Source organism: Otolemur garnettii, unplaced genomic scaffold, assembly GCF_000181295.1.
Source record: "Otolemur garnettii isolate 467f Iridium unplaced genomic scaffold, OtoGar3 scaffold00147, whole genome shotgun sequence".
NCBI classification, from domain to species: Eukaryota; Metazoa; Chordata; class Mammalia; order Primates; family Galagidae; genus Otolemur; species Otolemur garnettii.
Window position 1 is genome coordinate 2,155,417 of NW_003852542.1, and position 20,290 is coordinate 2,175,706.

General features: G+C 39.7%; 1 protein-coding gene across 2 annotated transcripts in view; it reads left to right on the plus strand.

Moving 5' to 3' along the window:
* Positions 1 to 20,290, plus strand: part of POLR1A (RNA polymerase I subunit A) — an 85,281-nt gene that overhangs the window by 34,947 nt on the left and 30,044 nt on the right. For both annotated transcript variants that reach the window (XM_003799202.3, XM_023518784.1), the window contains 2 exons: positions 8,131 to 8,385; positions 13,193 to 13,384. In XM_003799202.3, coding sequence (XP_003799250.1) covers positions 8,131 to 8,385; positions 13,193 to 13,384 — 447 coding nt within the window. The remainder of the gene's footprint in view (positions 1 to 8,130; positions 8,386 to 13,192; positions 13,385 to 20,290) is intronic.

A 20,290-nucleotide genomic window follows, 5' to 3' on the forward strand; every position in this document is an offset into this window, starting at 1 on the left:
TTTTTTTTTTTTTTCTTGCCCACACCCCTCCCTCCTTCTCTGTCTGGTCTCCCCTTCCCTCATGCCCTACCTTGTCATTAATTATCATTAATTGTCCTCATATCAAAGTTGAATACATAGGATTCATGCTTCTCCATTCCTGTGATGTTTCACTAAGAATAATGTGTTCCACCTCCATCCAGGTTAATACAAATGCTGCAAAATCACCATTTTTTTAATGGCTGAATAGTATTCCATGGTATACATGTACCACAGCTTACCAATCTATTCCTGGGTTGAAGGACATTTAGGCTGTTTCCACATTTTAGAGACTGTACATTGGGCTGCGATAAATAGTCTAGTACAAGTGTCTTTATAATAAAAGGTTGTTTTTCCTTCTGGATAGATGCCCAGTAAAGGGATTGCAGGATCAAATGGGAGGTCTAGGTTAGTTCTTTAAAGTTTCTCCATACTTCCTTCCAGAAAGATTGTATTAGTTTGCAGTCCCACCAGCAGTGTAAAAGTGTTCCTTTCTCTCCACATCCACGCCACCATCTGTAGTTTTGAGATTTTGTGATAAAAGCCATTCTCGCTGGGGTTAGGTGATATATCTCAGGGTAGTTTTAATTTGCATTTTTCTAATAATTAGGGATGATGAGCATTTTTTCATATGCTTAGTAGCCATTCATCTGTCATCTTTAGAGAAGATTCTATTCATCTCTCTTCCCCATTGATGAATGGGATTATTGGATTTTTTCTTGTGGCTTAATTAAAGTTCTGTATAGATCCCAGTTATTAAACTTTTGTCTGATGCAAAATATGCAAATATCCTTTCCCATTGAGTAGGTTGTCTATTTGCTATGGTGGTTGTCTCCTTGGCTGTACAGAAACTTTTCTGTTTAATTAAATCCCATTTGTTTATTATTGGTGTTGTTGCTATTGCCATGGCTGTCTTTCTTCATGGTCTTTCCCCAGGCCGATATTTTCCAGTGTTTTTCCTATTCTTTCTTTGAGAATTTTTATCATTTCATGCCTTAAATTTAAGTCTTTTATCCATCTTGAATCAATTTTTTTGTGAGTGGAGAAAGGTGCAGGTCCAATTTCAGTCTTTTACTGTGGATATCCAGTTCTCCAAGCACCATTTATTAAATAGGGAGTCTTTTCCCCAGTGGATGCTCTTGTTTGGTTTATCGAAGATTAGGTGGCTGTAAGTTGTTGGTTTAATTTCCAGGTTTTCTATTCAATTCCAAATATCTATGTCTCTATTTTTGTGCCAGTACCATGCTGTCTTGACCACTATGGCCTTGTAGTACAGCCTAAAATCTGGTATAGTGATACCCCTGGCTTTGTGTTTGTTACTAAGAACTGCCTTAGCTATATGGGGTTTTTTTCTGGTTCCATACAAAACGCAAAATCATTTTTTCCAAGTCTTGAAAGTAGGACGTTGATATTTTAATAGGGATGACATTGAATCGGTAAATTGTTCTGGGAAGTATAGACATTTTAACAATGTTGATTCTTCCCAGCCATGAGCATGGTATGTTCTTCCATTTGTTGATGTCCTCTGCTATTTCCTTTCTTAGGGTTTCATAATTTTCTTTATAGAGGTCCTTCACCTCTTTTGTTAGGTATATTCCTAAGTATTTCATTTTCTTTGGGGCTATGGTGAAGGGAGTTGTATCCTTAATTAATTTCTCATCTTGGCTGTTGTTAGCGTACAACTAACTTGTGGACATTGATTTTATATTCTGAGACATTACTGTATTCTTTGATGACTTTTAAGAGTCTTGTGGTTGAGTCTTTGGAGTTCTCCAGGTATAAGATCATATCATCAGGAAAAAGGGAGAGTTTAACCTTGTCTGCTCCCATTTAGATGCCCTTTATTTTCTTGTTGTGTCTAATTGTATTGGCTAAAACTTCCAACACTATGTTGAATAGTAATGGTGACAGAGGACAACCTTGTCTGGTTCCAGTTCTAAGAGGAAAAGCTTTCAGTTTTACTCCATTCAGTAAAATACTAGCTGTGGGTTTGTCATAGATAGCTTCGATCAGTTTAAGAATTGTACCACCTCTGCCTATACTTCTCAGTGTGCTAATTAAAAAAGGATGCTGGATTTTATGAATGCTTTTTCTGCATCTATTGAGTGGATCATGTAGTCTTTGGTTTTGCTGCTGTTGATACAGTGAATAACGTTTATGGACTTGCATATATTAAACCAGCCTTGCATCCCTGGGATGAAACCTACTTGATCATGATGTATGACTTTTTTGATGATAATCTATTGGCTAAGATTTTATTGAGAATTTTTGCATCTGTATTCATTAGTGAAATTGGTCTAAAGTTCTGCTTTTTAGTTAGGTCTTTTCCTGGTTTTGGCATCAGGGTGATGTTTGCTTCATAGAACGTGTTAGGGAAGATTCCTTCTTCTTCAGTCTTTTGGAATAATTTCTGCAGTATAGGAGTAAGCTCTTCTTTGAAGGTTTGATAGAATTCTGGTGTGAAGCCATCCAGACCAGGGCATTTTTTTGTTAGAAGATTTTTTATTGTTTCTTTGATCTCAGTGCTTGAAATTGATCTGTTCAGGAGATCTGTTTCATCTGGGCTAAGTGTAGGGAGAGGGGGTGATTCCGAATATTGATCCATTTCCTTCACATTGTCAAATTTCTGGGCATAGAGTTTCTGGTAGCATTCAGAGATGATCTCTTGTATCTCTGTGACATCAGTTGTTATTTCCCCTTCATCATTTCTGATTGAGGTTACTAGAGATTTTACTTTTTTATTTCTAGTTAGTCTGGCCAAGGACTTATCTATTTTATTTTATTTTTTCAAAAAACCAACTCCTTGTTTCATTAATTTTCTGAATGATTCTTTTGTTTTCAATTTCATTGATCTCTGATTTAATTTTTTTTTTTTTTTTGAGACAAAGAGCTTCAAGCTGTCCCCCTGGGTAGAGTGTTGTGGCATCACAGCTCACAACAACCTCCAATTCCTGGGCTCAAGTGAGTCTCCTGCCTCAGCCTTCCAAGTAGCTGGGAACCACAGGCGCCCGCCACAATGCCCAACTATCTTTTTTTTTTTGGTTGCAGCCGTCATTGTTGTTTGGTGGGCCTGGGCTGGATTTGAACCCGCCACCCTAGGTGTATGTGGCTGGTGCCTTAGCCACTTGAGTCACAGGTGCCAAGCCCTCTGATTTAATTTTGGATATGTCTTTTCTTCTGCTGGATTTAGGCTTAGATTGTTCTTCTTTTTCCAATTTCATCAAATGGCTTGTGAATTTGTTGATGCTCTCTCTTTCTGTTTTTTGAATGTAGGCTTCTAAAGCCATGAATTTTCCTCTCAGGACTGCTTTTGCTGTATCCCATAGGTTTTGGTAGCTTGTGTCTTCATTGCTGTTATATTCAAGGAAGTTAAAGATTTCCTTTTTAATTCCTTCCTGCACCCAACTGTCATTCAGCATAAGGTTGTTTAACTTCCATGCCTTTGTGTGAAGTTGAGCATTATTGCTGGAGTTGAGTTCCACTTTTAGTGCCTTGTGGTCTGAAAAGATGTAAGGTAGAATTTCATTTCTTTTGATTTTGTTGAGGTTTGCTTTGTGTCCTAGGATATCATCAATTTTGGAGAATGTTCCATGGGACGATGAGAAGAATATATATTCTTTATCTTTGGGATGGAACGTTCTATATATGTCTATCAAGCACAGTTGTTCTAGGGTCTCATTTAAATCTCTAATACCTTTGTTTAATTTCTGTTTAGAGGATCTGTCCAGCTCTGAGAGAGGGGTGTTAAAGTCCCCTGTTATTATTTTGTTATAGGATGTCATATTGCTCAGACTAAGCAAGGTCTGTTTCAAGAATCTGGGAGCATTTAAATTGGATGCTAAATATTTAGAATTAAAATGTCTTCTTGTTGTATTTTTCCCTTGACCAGTATGAAGTGACCATTATTGTCTTTTGTAACTTTAGTTGCTTTAAATCCACACGTATCTGAAAATAAGATTGTAACCCCTGTTTTCTTCTGACTTCCATTTGCCTGAAAAATTGATTTTCAACCCTTAACTCTGAGTTTTAATTTGTCTTTCGACGTGAGGTGAGTTTCCTGCAGACAGCAAATAGATGGCTTATGTTTTTGTTAATCCAGTCAGCCAATCCGTGCCTCTTCAGTGGGGAATTCAAGCCATTAGCATTAATTGAGATAATTGATAAGTGTGGTAGCGTTATATTCATCTTATTTTGTGAAAGTCCATTGCTTAGTTTTGTCTTTTACATCATTGTGGAAACTAGGTTCTGTCCTTTAATTTCTGGGTGTTTGCTTTGCTGAAGTTCCATTGTGATGGTCAATGTGTAGGACAGGTTGAACTATTTCCTGTAAAGCTGGTCTTGTTGTGGCAAATTTCCTCAGTGTTTGCATATCAATAAAAGATTTGAATTCTCCATCAATTTTAAAGCTTAGTTTAGCAGGATATAGAATTCTGGGTTGGAAATTGTTCTGTTTAAGTAGGTTAAAGATAGATGACCATCGTCTTCTAGCTTGAAAAGTTTCATTAGAAGGTCCATGGTCACCCTGATGGATTTGTCCCTGTAGCTCAGTTTGTGCTGACTCCTGGCAGCCTGCAAAATCTTTGCTTTTGTCTTGACTTTAGATAAATTCATCATAATATGCCTTGAAGAAGGTCTATTTGAGTTGAGGTGACCAGGGGACCGATATCCTTCTGAAAGGAGTATGACAGAATCTTGGGTGGTATTTGGGAAATTTTCATTTATAATATTCTTCCATTCCTTTGGGGCATTCTTCCCCTTCTGGGATACCTATAATTTGTATGTTTGAATGCTTCATAGAGTCCCACAATTCTATCAGTGGGACGTTCTGCTTACTCTCTCTTCTTTTCAGCCACTTTGACTATCTGAGTTATCTCGAGAGCTTTATCCTCTACCTCTGAGATTCTTTCTTCTGCATGATCTAATCTGTTGTTGAAACTTTCTATTGCATCTTTAAGTTCCCTCATTGACTACTTCATTTCCTTCAGCTCTGCTATATCCTTTCTGTATTCTTCATATCATTCATCTCTTATTTGATTCTGTTTTTGAATTTCCTTTTGGTTATTATCCACTTTCTCAGCAATTTCTTTCATTGTTTTTTGATTGTTTTCAACTTTCTCAGCAATTTCCTTCATTTTCATCATCTGTATTTTAAATTCCCCTTCTGTCATTTCTAACATTTCTTTGTAGGAGGAACCCTCTGCTCGCGATCCCTAGAAGGGGTTACTCTGGATTGGCATTTCATGTTGCCAGGATTTTTCTGCTGATTCTACTTCATGAGTGCTTTCTTATATCTGTTTCCTTACCCTAATTTTCCTTGCACTTCTTCTTGCTCTAAGTTACTTCTTGCCACTGGCCTAAAGTTTTAATGAGTCCTTTTGGTATAAGACCAGAGGGATGAGAAGATTGAGGAGCAAGAAGGGAGAAAAGATTTAAAAAGAGAGCGAGAAAGAAGAGGGGGTGAGTAAAAAGAAATATTGATAAAGAGGAGAAAGGCACAAAAAGAAACAAACAGGAGTAATATAGGTGTATAGTAGGGTACTGTGAGCCACCCTTAAAGAACCCCAACCTCTGGGGGTTCCGGGTTGAGTGATTCCTTTGAGGTCAACAGCTCTTTGCCAGCTGGCTCAGGCACAGTACCCCACCTCTACCAGGTAGAAAGGAAAGACAAAAATACTATAAATCAAACCAAAACAAGCAGAAACACTGGCAAAAATGAAATATTCTAATTATTAAAGAAGGCAAAAATGGAAGATTGTATTTAGACTAGAATAATGAAAAAAGGGGAAAAAATGTTGAAATTAAGAAAAAAAACCAAAAACCCCAAAATCAAAAAGTATATAAATCTTGGTAAATACTGTCCGAGCAACAGGTGATCTTCGGAGAAACGAGAAGTTAATCCCAATGTTGATACAGCTGTACGAGATGGAGACTAGGGGCCTCCGCTGATTTCACAGACCCCTTAGGCTTAGGAGCCCAAATGTCTCCTCAGCCCACTTAAAAGACACTCTATGAACCTTGGCAACCATGAACCTTGGCCAAGCAGAAGCTTTCCAAGGAAACCACTTATTCCTGGGATCTCTCCTGGCATGGCTGACTGCTTATCTAGTGCACCAAATCCAGTTTCCCTCAATGTCCCTGAGGGCCAAGGTTGTTAGTCTGCCAAACACTTGGATCTCCCCACTTCCCCGCATCTCAGTCCCCATCTTTGGGCAGCTCAGTCACTAGATTACTCGCCCAAGGTCTCCTGACTGATCCCCGCACTGCAACTGGCAGGGGCAGGTCCCCCATAGTAACTGTGTGGGCAGCCCACAGCTGAACGGCATTAGCTCCTTAGCGGCTCAGCGGCTCAGTCCAGGGCCCCAGACAACGCCCAAAGTCATCCGCACACCAGCCCAAGATCTCCCAAGGCAGGTCAATCCAGTGCCCAAGTCCAAAAAAACCAAAACAGCTCCCAGGCAAGGCTCTTCCCACTTGCAGTCTCGCATTTGCCACAGCTGCAGGCAGCGTCCGACCGAACAAATGCACCCACCACTTGTCAGTTTTCCACCGATTCCCTCCTCCTTGTGGGGTCCAGAAGGCTCTCGCTGACTTCCTGGATCACCAGAAGGCAGCCAGAGATGCCTGGAGTCTTCTCTCCCCACTCTCACTGCAACTGGTTACACAGAAGCTGCTACTTGGCTGCCATCTTGATTAGATCTGTACCTAACTCTTAAGAGCTATTTTCAAACTGCGTTCCCCAAAGACTAGTAACTTTCACATTTTAATTTTTTTCAAATTCAGTAAAATGTTTTCAGAGAACATCAAACTGGGAACTGAGAACCCTGTGTCCCAGTTCTGGCTCTGCTGTGTGAAGTTGGGCAAATAATATACTCACATATGACCTCGGGGGGATGATTTGAGAGGTCTGTCAAACACAAGGGTTTTATGGTTGCTGCAGGGGTGCAGTCTTAAGGAATTACATCCTTTTTTCCTTCACATTACTTCTCAGAGGAATGCGGGAACCTGGAAAGGCTGTGCATCTCTGAAGAAGACAGACATTGCTGGACAGACCCTGGTCTTATCTGTTCCTTTTACCTCTGAGCCCAGAGTTGAAATCTCGGTTGTGTTGGGCCAGGACCTGAAGTGTTTAAGAACTGCCATATTTTGCCCTATATAATCCATGTTTTTTTGCCCCCATTTTTGATGGAAAAATAAGGTGTGCAAATAAGGTAGTATGGCTTGGGAGTGGAGGAACCCAGCAGTCCTCCGGGGCCTGCCTGCCCTCCCTCCTGGGTGTACTGGGTGCATGGGGTTCCAGTTTAGGAGGATCTAGGATCCAGTAGGAGCAGACCAAAGCAGCCTCTGCTGAGTGCCATGGTCGGGAATGGGGGTGTTGGCTGGGCAAGAGCCAAGGCCTGAGGCCCCAGCTATATGAAGGAGACCAGGAATCCCATGCAGACTCCAGGAATCCACCTGCCTGCCCATAGGCCAAGCAGCCTCAGAAGCTCCCACCCCAGCAGCCACACCCCTTACCATCTTGGCCATAGCCACCAATGGAGCAGGGAAGAAAAGGGCTCTCGGCAGGGAGAGAGAAGAGCCAGCCTTCAAAGAACGAGCAGGTCCTGGCCCAACACAACCAAGATTCCAACTCTGGGCTCAGAGGTAAAAGGAACAGATAAGACCAGGGTCTGTCCAGCAATGTCTGTCTTCTTCAGAGATGCACAGCCTTTCCAGGTTCCCGCATTCCTCTGAGAAGTAATGTGAAGGAAAAAAGGATGTAATTCCTTAAGACTGCACCCCTGCAGCTATAGGAGGGCTATGCGATCTACACATTTACCAGGGGAGCATTAGTCCTCCCCACATGTGTCTTTCCTGGGGAAGAGCTGGCCACTTTCTCAAAAGGGATTTTCCTAAAGTTTGGGCCAAAAACATGGATGTATGTCGTGCATGAATGCATTATATATGGCAAAATACGGTATTTCTCAGCGATTTCTAGAATTTTGCATCAAATTCCCCTTGCATTTACTTAACTAGAACTTTAGGCAAACTCAGCTAAGCTGAGGCCTTTGGAAAGAGCAGTTGTGACACTAAAGTTGCTGCTGATCACCCACCTGTCCTCCAACCTGCCCCCAGGTATGCCGGCATGTAAAAAATGGGGACATTCTCCTACTGAACCGACAGCCCACTCTGCACAGACCTTCCATCCAAGCCCACCGTGCTCGCATCCTGCCTGAAGAGAAAGTCCTACGGCTCCACTATGCTAACTGCAAGGCCTATAACGCAGACTTTGATGGAGATGAGATGAATGCCCACTTCCCCCAGAATGAGCTGGGCCGGGCTGAGGCCTATGTCCTGGCCTGCACCGATCAACAGTACCTTGTTCCCAAGGTAGGTCTGGCCTTGAGGCTGTTCACGGTCATCATCACCATGACTTGGCACTTTGAACCTGGGTCCTTGCCAGCTCGGGGTCAGTGGGCAGCTCTAGGGCAGGGGGATAGTGGCAGAAGTTCCTGATATCTTCTAGGTAGGGTATGTAGCCTGCTAGCTGCTTAGAGGCAAAGAAATGCTATATCTCAAAATGTATGCCAGGAGAGAAATTGTGATGACCATCCCAAAAAGCCAAGTTTAATAGCTACATAGTATGTCTTGTCTTCCTGGCTTATGTTTGGATTCTACAACTTATTAGCCCCTGGCAAGCATCAGCATCCCAACTTTGATGGTCCTCCTGGTCCACAGATGACTTTCATCCTTTGAGTTCTAACATGCATAGAGTTTAAAGTGGCAGCGTAACCCCAAGGGCCCAGATGGGATTCCCCGGCAGTCCATGAAGGCTCTCCTCTCCTCTTTGAACTCCTTCCTTGTTTTTCCAGAATTGGTCCTTCAGGGCAGCCCTATGTAGTCAGGGCTGTCCAGAGGGACATATAAGAAGGATTTAACTTTGACTCATGGCCAGGAGTGGCAGGGGCCCAAGTCATCTTGTGCTTATGAGAAGAATAGAGCTAGGAAGTAGGCAGGCTATGGGAAAAGGACAAAGTATATGCCAGTCCCCTCTTACCCCTCACCATCCACCTAAGGGTCTTTTATATTATAAGCTGTTTGCATCACAGTGATTCACTGTTGAGCATCATTCATTTGGATTGTGCTAGAGTATAAAAGTATAAGTAGTAATAATAATATAAACCATAGCTACCATTTCCCGCGTACTTAGAGATGTCCAGCATCAATTAGCATGCTCTACTCGGTGGAATGCCTCTGCCTCCATCAGCCATCTGCCCACCCCCCAAGGAATCAGGCAGATGGCCAGGAGCTCAGCATCCCAGTCCTTTTGCCCACAGACATACCACTGTGGCTTCAGGTGGGTTCAACTTTTTTTGAATTGACCTTTCCCTTCTGTGCTCACCTTAGTAGGCTGTTTGTTAGTAAGGAAACTAAATGTAAGAAGAAGAGGTAAAGGGCCCGCTTTGATCACAAGTTTACTGATTTGAAAATTTCCCTTTTTGTGCTTTTTACTTACTAATAACAGCAACGGCTATGGTGGTGGTAGCAGGCAAAGCCAACATTTGGTGAACAGAGCCTCAAGCACTGCTATAAGTAGTTTGCAAACCTTTTCTTATAGAGCCCTCACAGCAGCTTTTTGGGGTAGGTGTGATTTTTAGTTGAGGAAACCCCTAGTGAGTAACCCGTCAGCCAGCAGTGAGGCCAAGTCTCCAGCCCAGGACCTTCGGTATTCTGGGCTCATATACTCAGCTGCATGTGTTCTGAGCCCTACTCCCTGGACTGTGCTGGCTCTCTCATTCTCTGAAGCCGAGTCATATTTCACCAGAGGGGACACTACCAAGGAGCAGTAGATGTTTTTTTGCTAGCTGAGTGACCTGAAAGCAATAGCTACATGAGGAATTGAGGCAATGGGCTGGCTTATTTAAATCCATATGGGCCTTGTCACAGGCTCATATACCTATGAGTTTTGGGTCAGGCTTGCACTCAAGAGAGACAGGAGAATACAGGTAAGTAAAGTGTATAAATTAATTATTTTTAAGTAAAAAATAACTTGTGGGGATTTGTGCATTTAAAATAAGTTTCTCCTATTAGAGAGAAAGAGCTTTTGATTCTTGATAAATTTTATTTACTCCTTGGTATAAATGCTAGAAAGTAGAATCTTTGTATTTACTAATAATTATAAAAATAAAATATGGTTTTGGTAGCAAAATCCTAAGAGAACAAGAGCTAATTTGGTTAAACTAGGAAAGCCAGGCTGGGTGCCATGGCTCCCACCTGTAATCCTAGCACTGTGGGAGTCTGAGGCAGGTGGATTGCTTGAGCTCACAAGTTTAAGACCAGACTGAGCAAGAGTGAGACCCTGTCTCTACTAAAAATAGAAAAACTGAAGGAAGAGAATAACTTGAGCCCCAAGAGTTAGAGGTTGCTGTGAGCTGTGATGATTCCACGGTGCTGTACCAGGGCGACAGCTTGAGACTCTTTTCTCAAAAAAAAAAAGGAAAGGAAAGGGAAAAAAAAACTACTGTGTTTCCCCGAAAATAAGACACTGTCTTATATTTATTTATTCTCAAGAAGACACGCTAGGGCTTATTTTCAGGGGATATCTTATTTTTATTAAGAATAATACAACAATCTACATCTATTCAAATACAATTAAGTATCTGGAACCTGAAAGGGGGAGCCGACCTTGTTGGTGGGGCTGGCGCTAGTGATGTGTGAACTCCTTTCCCCTAGCCATTCACACGTGTGCAATAGGATGTCTGCCACTGTGGTTACCACACGCGCACCCGCACAAGTGCAAATGGCTCAGAGAAAGGAGCTGTGGCAGATAAAAGGTATTCCAGTCTTCCTTATCACTCTGTGAAATGCATGGCCAGCCTATCACTAGGTCTTATTATTGGGGTAGGGCTTATACTTAACAAATGCATAGAAATCCTGCTAGGGCTTATTTTTGGGGTAGGTCTTATTTTTAGGGAAACACAGTAGGAAAGCCAGTTTGGGGAGATCATTTTTCTTAATGTATTGTTATTTCCATTTGTATCCATTTTTCTTTGTCATTCTTCCATTTCTTCTCTATTTCTAGGTTCTATTCCCTAACTAACCATAATAACCAGATTATACATTTCATTGTTGGTTTTATATACTTAATAGAGTTTTGTGTTGTCTTTTTACTTAAAATAGGAGTTGAATGGCACTCTGGCTACTTCTTTTCCCAAAAAATAGTTAAAGTTTTCATGTATGGGCTTCTTAGGGGATTAATTTCTTTCTTCTCTTTGTTATATTTATGGAGGGCCCGTGCTTTATGGAAAGTTTTTAGACAAGGCTTGAGATACAGTTTCCTGACTTTTACTTAATCAGCTAGAATACTCAAGTCATAGAATACCCTATTCTCAAAGCATCCTGACCAAAGACATTTATTGTAATGTCATGTTGCTGTGCTATTAAGTGGAATAGTATAGCTGACAATTTTCTGGGATTTTGATTCAAAGATGTTCTTTCTGATCCTAAGTGTGACTTAGAAAATTCAGAATTATAAATAGACCTTCAGTAGTTGCTTTAATCAGCACTCCTTCCTAGAATTTGTTATTATTGCATTGAAAGCATTTAGCCATTAAAGTAATTTCCTACTCATGGAAAAATCTGGATAGAGTGAGGAAGAGGCACTGAATATATCACATAACTTGTAATTATGTTCTTTAAAGGAAGAAAACAAAAGGAAAAATTTGTGTTTCCCCTAGAGACTCTGGGATGGATGAGTCAAATGCGTAATACTGGTTTGAGTTTTTCCCCAAAACGAAGTAAGAACATCTATGGACTGAAATGTAGAATGTAATTTTTTTAAGCATTAAAAAGTCAAAACCTTCATAGGAAAGGCTATGTTTTCCGCCTGCCCTTGCTTTACATGTGTGCCACTGTTACGGCCCAGCTGTAATAGTTGTGCCTTTCTTTACATAGCCCATCACCATTTGACGGGAATCCTCTTTGACCTTGGAATTAGTACATATGGTTAAATTCTTGGTATTTCTCCAATGGCTGCATTTGTGACTTCCCTTACCCTTAGTTATGAAACATGGGCCATGCTATTAACTAGTATTTATTATAACAAATAATTAAATGATTACAATCTTTAGATCCAGAGCATAGGTTTTCCCAAATTCCTGTAAACATTGGAAAGTTTGTAAAAACTACTTCTTCAAGAACACCAGTGACCATAGCTGTTTTTACTTCAGTGCATCTTCTGTTGGCATGAACACAAACCCAACTGATACGATTTAGGAGCCATTCTGAATGGCTGTGAAGTGTCAAGTGAAATCAACGTGCTCACTCACGCCTGTTTTGGCGTCAGGTAGATAACATCCTTTATTAAGCGGCCTATGTTGAACCACATGCTGTATTATGAAGACCGTCTAATAAGGGACGTTCTTTCCTTTATGGTATGTGCATTGAGGGCCTCTCAATGCCTCTCTAGGAACTCTGACTGAACCCCTCCCTCCCTGAACTGGCCCACTCCAACTTACTCCTCAAGTAAACTCAGGCCCCAGCTATAATCCTGCTCCTCAGACCATTCCTCACCACCACCACTAAGTCTATATTGTGACCCATCCTGTTATTTTTCTCTGTAGCATTTAAAACCCTTCATGAGAATATATTTGTCCAGTCATTTGTTTACCATCTAGCTCTTCCTTATGAAGGACTGTGTCTGTTTTGCCCACTAGAATAGGCCAGACGTCTACCCAGGCCTACACGAGGCTCTCAATAAATATTTGTTGAATGGATGATTGATTTATAGGAGAAGCAGGCCAGAAATGTGTGAAAAATACTAAGGCATAAAACCAAAGTATAAAAACAAGAACACAGCTAACAGCAGCCAGACCAAATTTATGCATAAATGCCAAAACTTTGGTGGAGTAACTAGAACCAGATGGGATTAAGCAGAGAAGGCTTAGGAAACTGGATGAGTCTGAAGTAGTTTTGACATAGGACAGTGGGCAAGTGGCAAAAGTGGAGGCCAATGGTAAGCCCTGGTCACATGCTTTGGGAGACAGTTTGTTACCAACAAGTGCATAGTGAGGACATGGACAGGACAGGACAGATATATGGAGGACTATTGCTAGAAGGTAGCTTCAAAGCAGATGATTAAGAATTTGAGTTTGTCTTAAAATTTATCTTCATTCTTTTCTTGTCTGTTGGTTTATAGGATGGCCAGCCCTTGGCAGGATTGATCCAGGATCACATGGTTTCAGGTACAAGCATGACTACCCGGTGTTGTTTTTTCACCCGGGAGCAATATATGGAGCTGGTGTACCGAGGACTCACGGACAAAGTGGGGCGTGTGAAACTCTTTCCTCCTGCCATTCTGAAACCCTTTCCACTGTGGACAGGAAAGCAGGTAATTGGGAGAAAATACCAAGTATATATAACAAAAGGAAATAGGCCACTCATGTAAAGCATTTCATTTCTTGGAGAGCCCATGCCAGAGACAAAAAAATAGGTAATGAAGCAATAGTCTAACTTTCCTTTCCCTTAGTTTGGGGCTCCTGAGTCTGGGTAGTATCTTAGGGAGTGTCTACTGAGAGTAGGCAACATAGTTTCTGTCCCTTGTTTCTAACTTCAACTTGGTGTCATCATACCAAGTACAGTGGTAGTGATCAGTGGTGCCAGTAGTAATAGTAGTAGTAAAATTTGTTGGGAAATACAGAGCTCTTTGCTGAGTGCATTAAATACCTACATAGTCCGATTTAACTCCCACAACTAACATGCAGTGCCAAGACCATTATTATCTACCTTTAGGAGTAATAAGTTAACATGCCCAGGGTTATAGCAGACAAAACTGGGGTTCAAAGTCAGGACTTTTCAACTCCCAAAGCATCATACCATACTTCCCTCAGAGTAACCAAATCAATATATGTGGTGATCAAATAATGAAATACAGTAAAATATGTCCTTCTACCATTGGCTGAGCCTTGTCAAGTTCAGCTTTAAGGGACAACTTCTAGTTGGTTATTTGATCTTGGCTCTGTGGGTCTCCATTCCTCATCCATGAAAAGAGGGGTTCAAGTTGATGATCTCTAAGGGTCTCTTCTAGCTCTGTAGTTCTTTAAGTCTGCCGACCTGGGACTTGACAGGTTTCAATTGTGAAGTCAACCTTGCATTCCTAGGATAAACCTTCCTTGGTCATGATGTAGTACCTGTTTGGTATATTATTTGAATTCAACTTGCTAAAATTTTATTTAGAATATTTTTACATATGTGTTCATCAGGGGATATTGATCTGTAGTTTTCTTGTACAGGCAATACCTACGTTATGAATGAGATAAGTTCTGTAGGTTTGTTCTTAAGCCAAATTTGTGTGTAAATTGGAACAAGTACATTTACCTATTACCTATAATTGCCTCCGTCTGTGTGAATAGCCTCCATTTGTGTGAAGTGTACATCAGTCAGATGTTTGTAACTTGGGGACTTACTGTAACAGCCTCTGTTTATAAGTGCAAGTTGGACAAAAGTCGAATGTTTGTAAGTGAGATTGCCTGTGATATCTTTGTCTGGTTTTGGTGTCAGGGTAATGCTGGCCTCATAGAATGACATGAGAAGTTTTTTCTCATTTGTGTAAATGGCATTGATATTATCTTTTCCTTAAATGTTTGGTAGAATTCACTAATGAAGGCATCTAGGCCTAGAGTTTCTTTATGGAAAGGTTTTGACTGAAATTTCTATTTCTTTAATAAGCATAGAGCCAGGCCAGTATCTATTTCTTCTTGAAGAAGCTATGGTAGGTTGTGTTTTTCAGTCTGCCTAGAGATTTATCAGTTTTATTGCTCTCAAAGAACCAGCATTTTAATTGACTTTATTGTTTTTCTGTTTTCTGTTTTATTGACAACACTCTGATATTTATTATTTCTTTTCTTCTGTTTACTTGGGATTTAATATGTTCTTTTTCTACTTAAAGTTGAAGCTGAACTTACTGATTTGACGTACTTTTTCTTTAACTTTGGCTCTTTATATATAAATTTCCCCTGAAATTCTACCTAAGTGGCATCCTACATATTATATGTTTTTTTCATTTTCATCACTTCAGAAAACTTTCTAGTTTCTCTTTCGATGTTTTTTTTTTTTTTTGACCCATGAGTTATTTGGAAGTACATTACTTAGTTTCCAAATATTTATAAGATTTTTCACATATCTTGGTTACTAATTTTCACTTTAATTCCATTATGGCTGGAGACCATACTTGGATTCTTTTAAAATCTTTTATGTTAAATCAAATTTGAAAATAGGCCCATGTTTTTGCTTCTGTCATAGGTGGGATTTTTTAGTGTTTCTTGAAAGGCTGCTAAAGGATATATTTTTGCAAATAGTTGAAAAGGGCAAGAGTGACTACATTGCACAAGAATTTGCTAATGGGTCATTCTGGTTCTGCAGAAAAAAAACATGTTTACAATTAGGAGATAAGGAACTTAGCTTAGGAAGTTTATTTCTAACGTTCCAGAAAATGAAGTCTTAGACGTTTCATATAGTCTCTTGAGTCTTGAGTGCTTTTCTTTCCTTGTGCAAATCAAAAGTCTGGCATCATTTATTGAAAGAGCATGCAAAGAAAGAGAATTTGGGCTGGGCATAGTGGCTTACATCTGTAACCCTAGTGCTCTGGGAGGCCAAAGGAAGATGATCACTTGAGCTCAGGAGTTCCACACCAACCTGAGCAAGAGCAAGAACTTATCTCTACTAAAAATAGAAAAATTAGCCAGGCGTGGTGGCATGCACCTATACGCCTATCTACTTGGGAGGCTCAGGCGGAAGGATCCCTTCAGTCCAGGAGTTTGAGGTTGCTCTGACCTAAGCTGACACCATAGCACTCTAGCCTGGGCAGCAGAGTGAGATTCTGTCTCCTAAAAAAAAAAAAAAAAATTGCCTACTGTTGCAAATCTCTAACATATAGCTCAATGAACATTCATGTAATGAATATAAACTATCACTCAGATTAGAAAGTAGAATATTGTCAGCACCCTTTTAAGAATCCCCTATGATCTCTCCTAGTTTCTTCCCCTCCCCAAAGGTAATACTAACATGGCTTCTAGCACTATGGATAAGTTTTATGTTCTCTCGAACTTTATATAAATGGAATCATATAGTATATAATACCTTTGTGTGTTACCCATGTTGTTGAAATAGCAGTAGTTGGCTCGGCGCCTGTGGCTCAAGTGGCTAAGGCGCCAGCTACATACACCTAAGGTGGTGGGTTTGAATCCAGCCCGGGCCCACCAAACAACGATGGCTGCAACCAAAAAATAGCCAGGCATTGTGGCGGGTGCCTGTGGTTCCAGCTACTTGGGAGGCAGAGGCAGGAGACTGCTTGAGCTCAGGAGTTGGAGGTTGCTGTGAGCTGTCATGCCACAGCACTCTACCCAGTGTGACAGCTTGAGGCTCTGTCTAAAAAAAAAAAAAGAAAGAAATAGCAGTAGTTTATTCACTTTTGTTGCTCTAAAATATTACATTATATGACCACATCTTCATACTTACCCCATTTACCATTTATGGACATTTGTGTTGTATTTAGTTTTCTTCATTTGGCTATTACAAGTAGGGCTACTGTGAACATTCTTGTATGTGTCTTTTGTTGATTGTATATGCATTTCAGTGGGTAAATACCAAGGCATAAAATTGCTGAGTCATAAGATAAATGTTCAAGTTTAATAGATATCTTAATAAACAGTTTTCCAAAATGCTTATAGTAATATGCACTTCCACCAGCAGGGCATGAGAGTTTTGGTTGCTCCTTACTTTAGCAGAATTGGATATTATTGTAGGGTTTTTTTCCCCTTTCTTATCCATTAATTAATTTTAGCCATTCAGATGTGCAATGGTACCTTATTGTTTTGGGGTTTTTTTGTTTTTTGAGACAGAGCCTCACTCTGTCACCCTGGGTAGAGTGCCATAGCATCATAGCTCACAGCAACCTAAAAATTCTTGGGTTCAAGTGATCCTTTTGCCTCAGCCTCCCCAGTAGTTACAACTATAGATGCCCACCACAACACTCAGCTATTTTTATAGATGGGGGTTTCACTTTTGCTCAGGCTGATTTTGAACTAGGTTTTTAAAAATGTATTTAGGTGGCTTGGCACCTGTAGCTCAGTGAGTAGATATATTTACATTATTGAATCTTACAAATTATGAACATAGTACGTCCTTCAATTAGGTAAAAGTTTTATTCATCTTTTTGTTAGATTCATTCTTGGATGTTGTAATTATAGATAATATTGTTTATTACATTTTCCCATAGTTGATTAAATTTATAGTTGGTATATAGAAATACAGTTAATTGTGTATATTGTCCTTGTATTCAGCAACCTTGCTGAGTTCAGTTATTGTATCTCCACCCTTTAAATTCTTTTTACCTTAGAAGTAAGTTTGTTGTTAAATAAAAATATAAAAATGTAAAAGAGAAAAGGGAAATCCTTTCTCTCTCCTCAGCCTCACTATCCATATCCACATATACCCCCATAGAAAATAAATAAGAATAGGATCATGTGATACTGTCTCTGGGGCTTCTCAGAAGAACCATGGGTCATGATTAAATCTGACATTCAATTTTGAATTGAATGTGTTTAAAATCGCCTCCTTAACCAGAACATCCTGGTACCTTAAACATGCATTTCCCTAAATGCTAATCGAGTTTTTCTCTCATGTAGTTGTTAATCTACTTGTTCCGATTTAGAACTAAATACATGTGATGCTTATTTTTCCAATCTTGCCATACTTCTATTAGTAGAGTGTTCTCCAGATCCATCCATGTTGTTACTAAAGATACAAAATGTACATCTTTTTTATGGCTGAAATAGATTCCATTATATACATATACCACATTTATTAATCCATTCATGTGTTGAAGGATGTTTCCACATCTTTGTGATTGTGAATTGTATTCAAGCAATCTGTATTTTTAATTTGAACCACCCTAAAATGTTCCAATTATGGCAAGTAGTTCATTTAACTGTTTTTGTGTGCTATGTTGATGGAAAGTTTTTTATAATTGCTTTGTGATTTAATTAGTTCACTTGGTACATTGGAGGTGGGGGTCTTCTGTGGCTCCACAAGTAGATCCACCTCATTCTTTTTAACTCTCCCCATGTTGTATTCAACGATAGGGATGTGTCATAGTAGATTTAACTGTCCTTCTGTTAGTGGATGTTTAGATTGTTGCCTGGTTTTTATTATTCTAACCAGTGCTGAGTGAACACCCATTTCTGTTGATGCTAGTGCACTTGCATTAGCATATATTTTAAATAAATTCCTAGAAATATGATCACTGGGTCAAAGGATATACACATTTTCAAAATATTAAAAAAAACTAAATCCACTTAAAACATAGCTTCAGGGCGGCGCCTGTGGCTCAGTGCGTAAGGTGCTGGCCCCATATACCAAGGGTGGCAGGTTCAAACCCAGCTCCGGCCAAATTGCAACAAAAAAATAGCCAGGCATTGTGGCGGACGCCTGCAGTCCCAGCTACTTGGGAGGCTAAGGCAAGAGAATCACCTAAGCCCAGGAGTTGGAGATTGCTGTGAGCTGTGTGATGCCACAGCTCTCTACCAAGGGTGATAAAGTGAGACTCTGTCTCTACCAAAAAAAAAACATAGCTTCATGTAACTTACAATTCACATAGGTATTTCTAACCTTCACAGTTTAACAGAATGTTGTAGATGTTTATCTTTCTCTCTAACATAGTTTTTGACCAGAATTGTACATTTCTAGAATGTTAGGGCAGAAAGGGACCTTAATTTATCTTGTCTGATTCCCTTGGGCTTTTAAAATTTAGATATAATTCACATTCAACATAGAATTTACCTTTTGGAAGTATTTATTTCAGTGTTTTGTTTTGTTTTGTTTTTTGGTATATTCACTGTGTTGTACAACCATTACCACTATATAATTCCAGAACATTTCTATCACCCCAGAAAGAAATCCTTTATCTATCAACAGTCAATCTCAATTCCTCCTTCCTCCCCTTCTCTTGTCAACTTCTTTCTTGTGCTATGAATTTTGGTTTTGGGCATTTCATATAAATGATATCGAATGATGTGTGGCGTTTTGTGGCTTGCTTTTTTTAAATTTTTATTATTAGTATTATTATTATTATTGAAACAGGATCTTGCTCTGTCACTTGGGTAGAGTACAGTGGTGGTGTCATCATAGCTCACTGCAACCTCATACTCCTCAGCTCAAACAATCCTCCAGCCTTAGCCTCCCTCCCAAGTAGCTGGGACAACAAGCACATGCTACCATTCCTAACTGATTTTTCTATTTTTTGTAGAGACAGGGTCTAGCTCTTGCTCAGGCTGATCTCAGACTCCTAGCCTCAAGTGATCCTTCCACTTTGGCCTTCCAGAGTACTAGGATTAGCCATTTGTCCATTGATAAATGGATGATTTGGGTTGTTTCCACTTTTTGGATATTACAAATAAGCCTGCAATGAACATTTGCATATGAACCTTTGTGTGAACTGTATTTTCAGTTTTCTTGGGTATATAGCTAAGAGTGGAATAGCTGGGTTATATAAAATTCCATGTTTAACTTTTTTGAGAAATTTTCAAACTGTTTTCATAGCAGCATTTTACATTCCTACCAGCAATGGATGAGGGTTCCAATTTCTCCACATTCTCACCAACACTTACTTTTTGCTTTTTTTTAAATAGCCATCTTGGTATCTCATTTTGATTTGCATTTCCTTAGTGACTAATGATATGGAGCATCTTTTCACATGTTTATTGGCCATTTGTAATACCTTCTTAGGAGAAATACCTATATGAGCTCTTGCATATTTGTTAATTGGCTTTGTTTTTGTTGATAAGTTATAAGAGTTCTTTATATATTCTGGCTGTCAGACCTGTATTATGCCTATGATTTGTAAAAATTTTGTCCATTCTGTAGGAATTTTGAAGTCCAATTCATGTGTTTATTTTGTTGCTTTTCTGCTTCTAGTATCATATCTAAGAAATTGTTGCTTTAACCCAGCAGTTCTCAACCTGTGGGTTGCAACCCCTTTTTAACAATGAAAATATATTGTGGCTTTAGGAAGATTGAGAACCGCTGCTTTAACCAAAGCCATGCAGATGTACTGCTATGTTTCTGTCTAAGCCTCTTATTAGTTTTGGACTTTGCATTGAAGTCTTTGATACATTCTATAGATGTGTAGAAAGTTTCAAGTCTGTTAAGTGTGAGCTTTTCCAGCCTTATTCTTTTCTAACATGACTTTGGGATCCCTTGCATTTCCATATAAATTTTAAGGTCATCTTGTTTGTTTCCA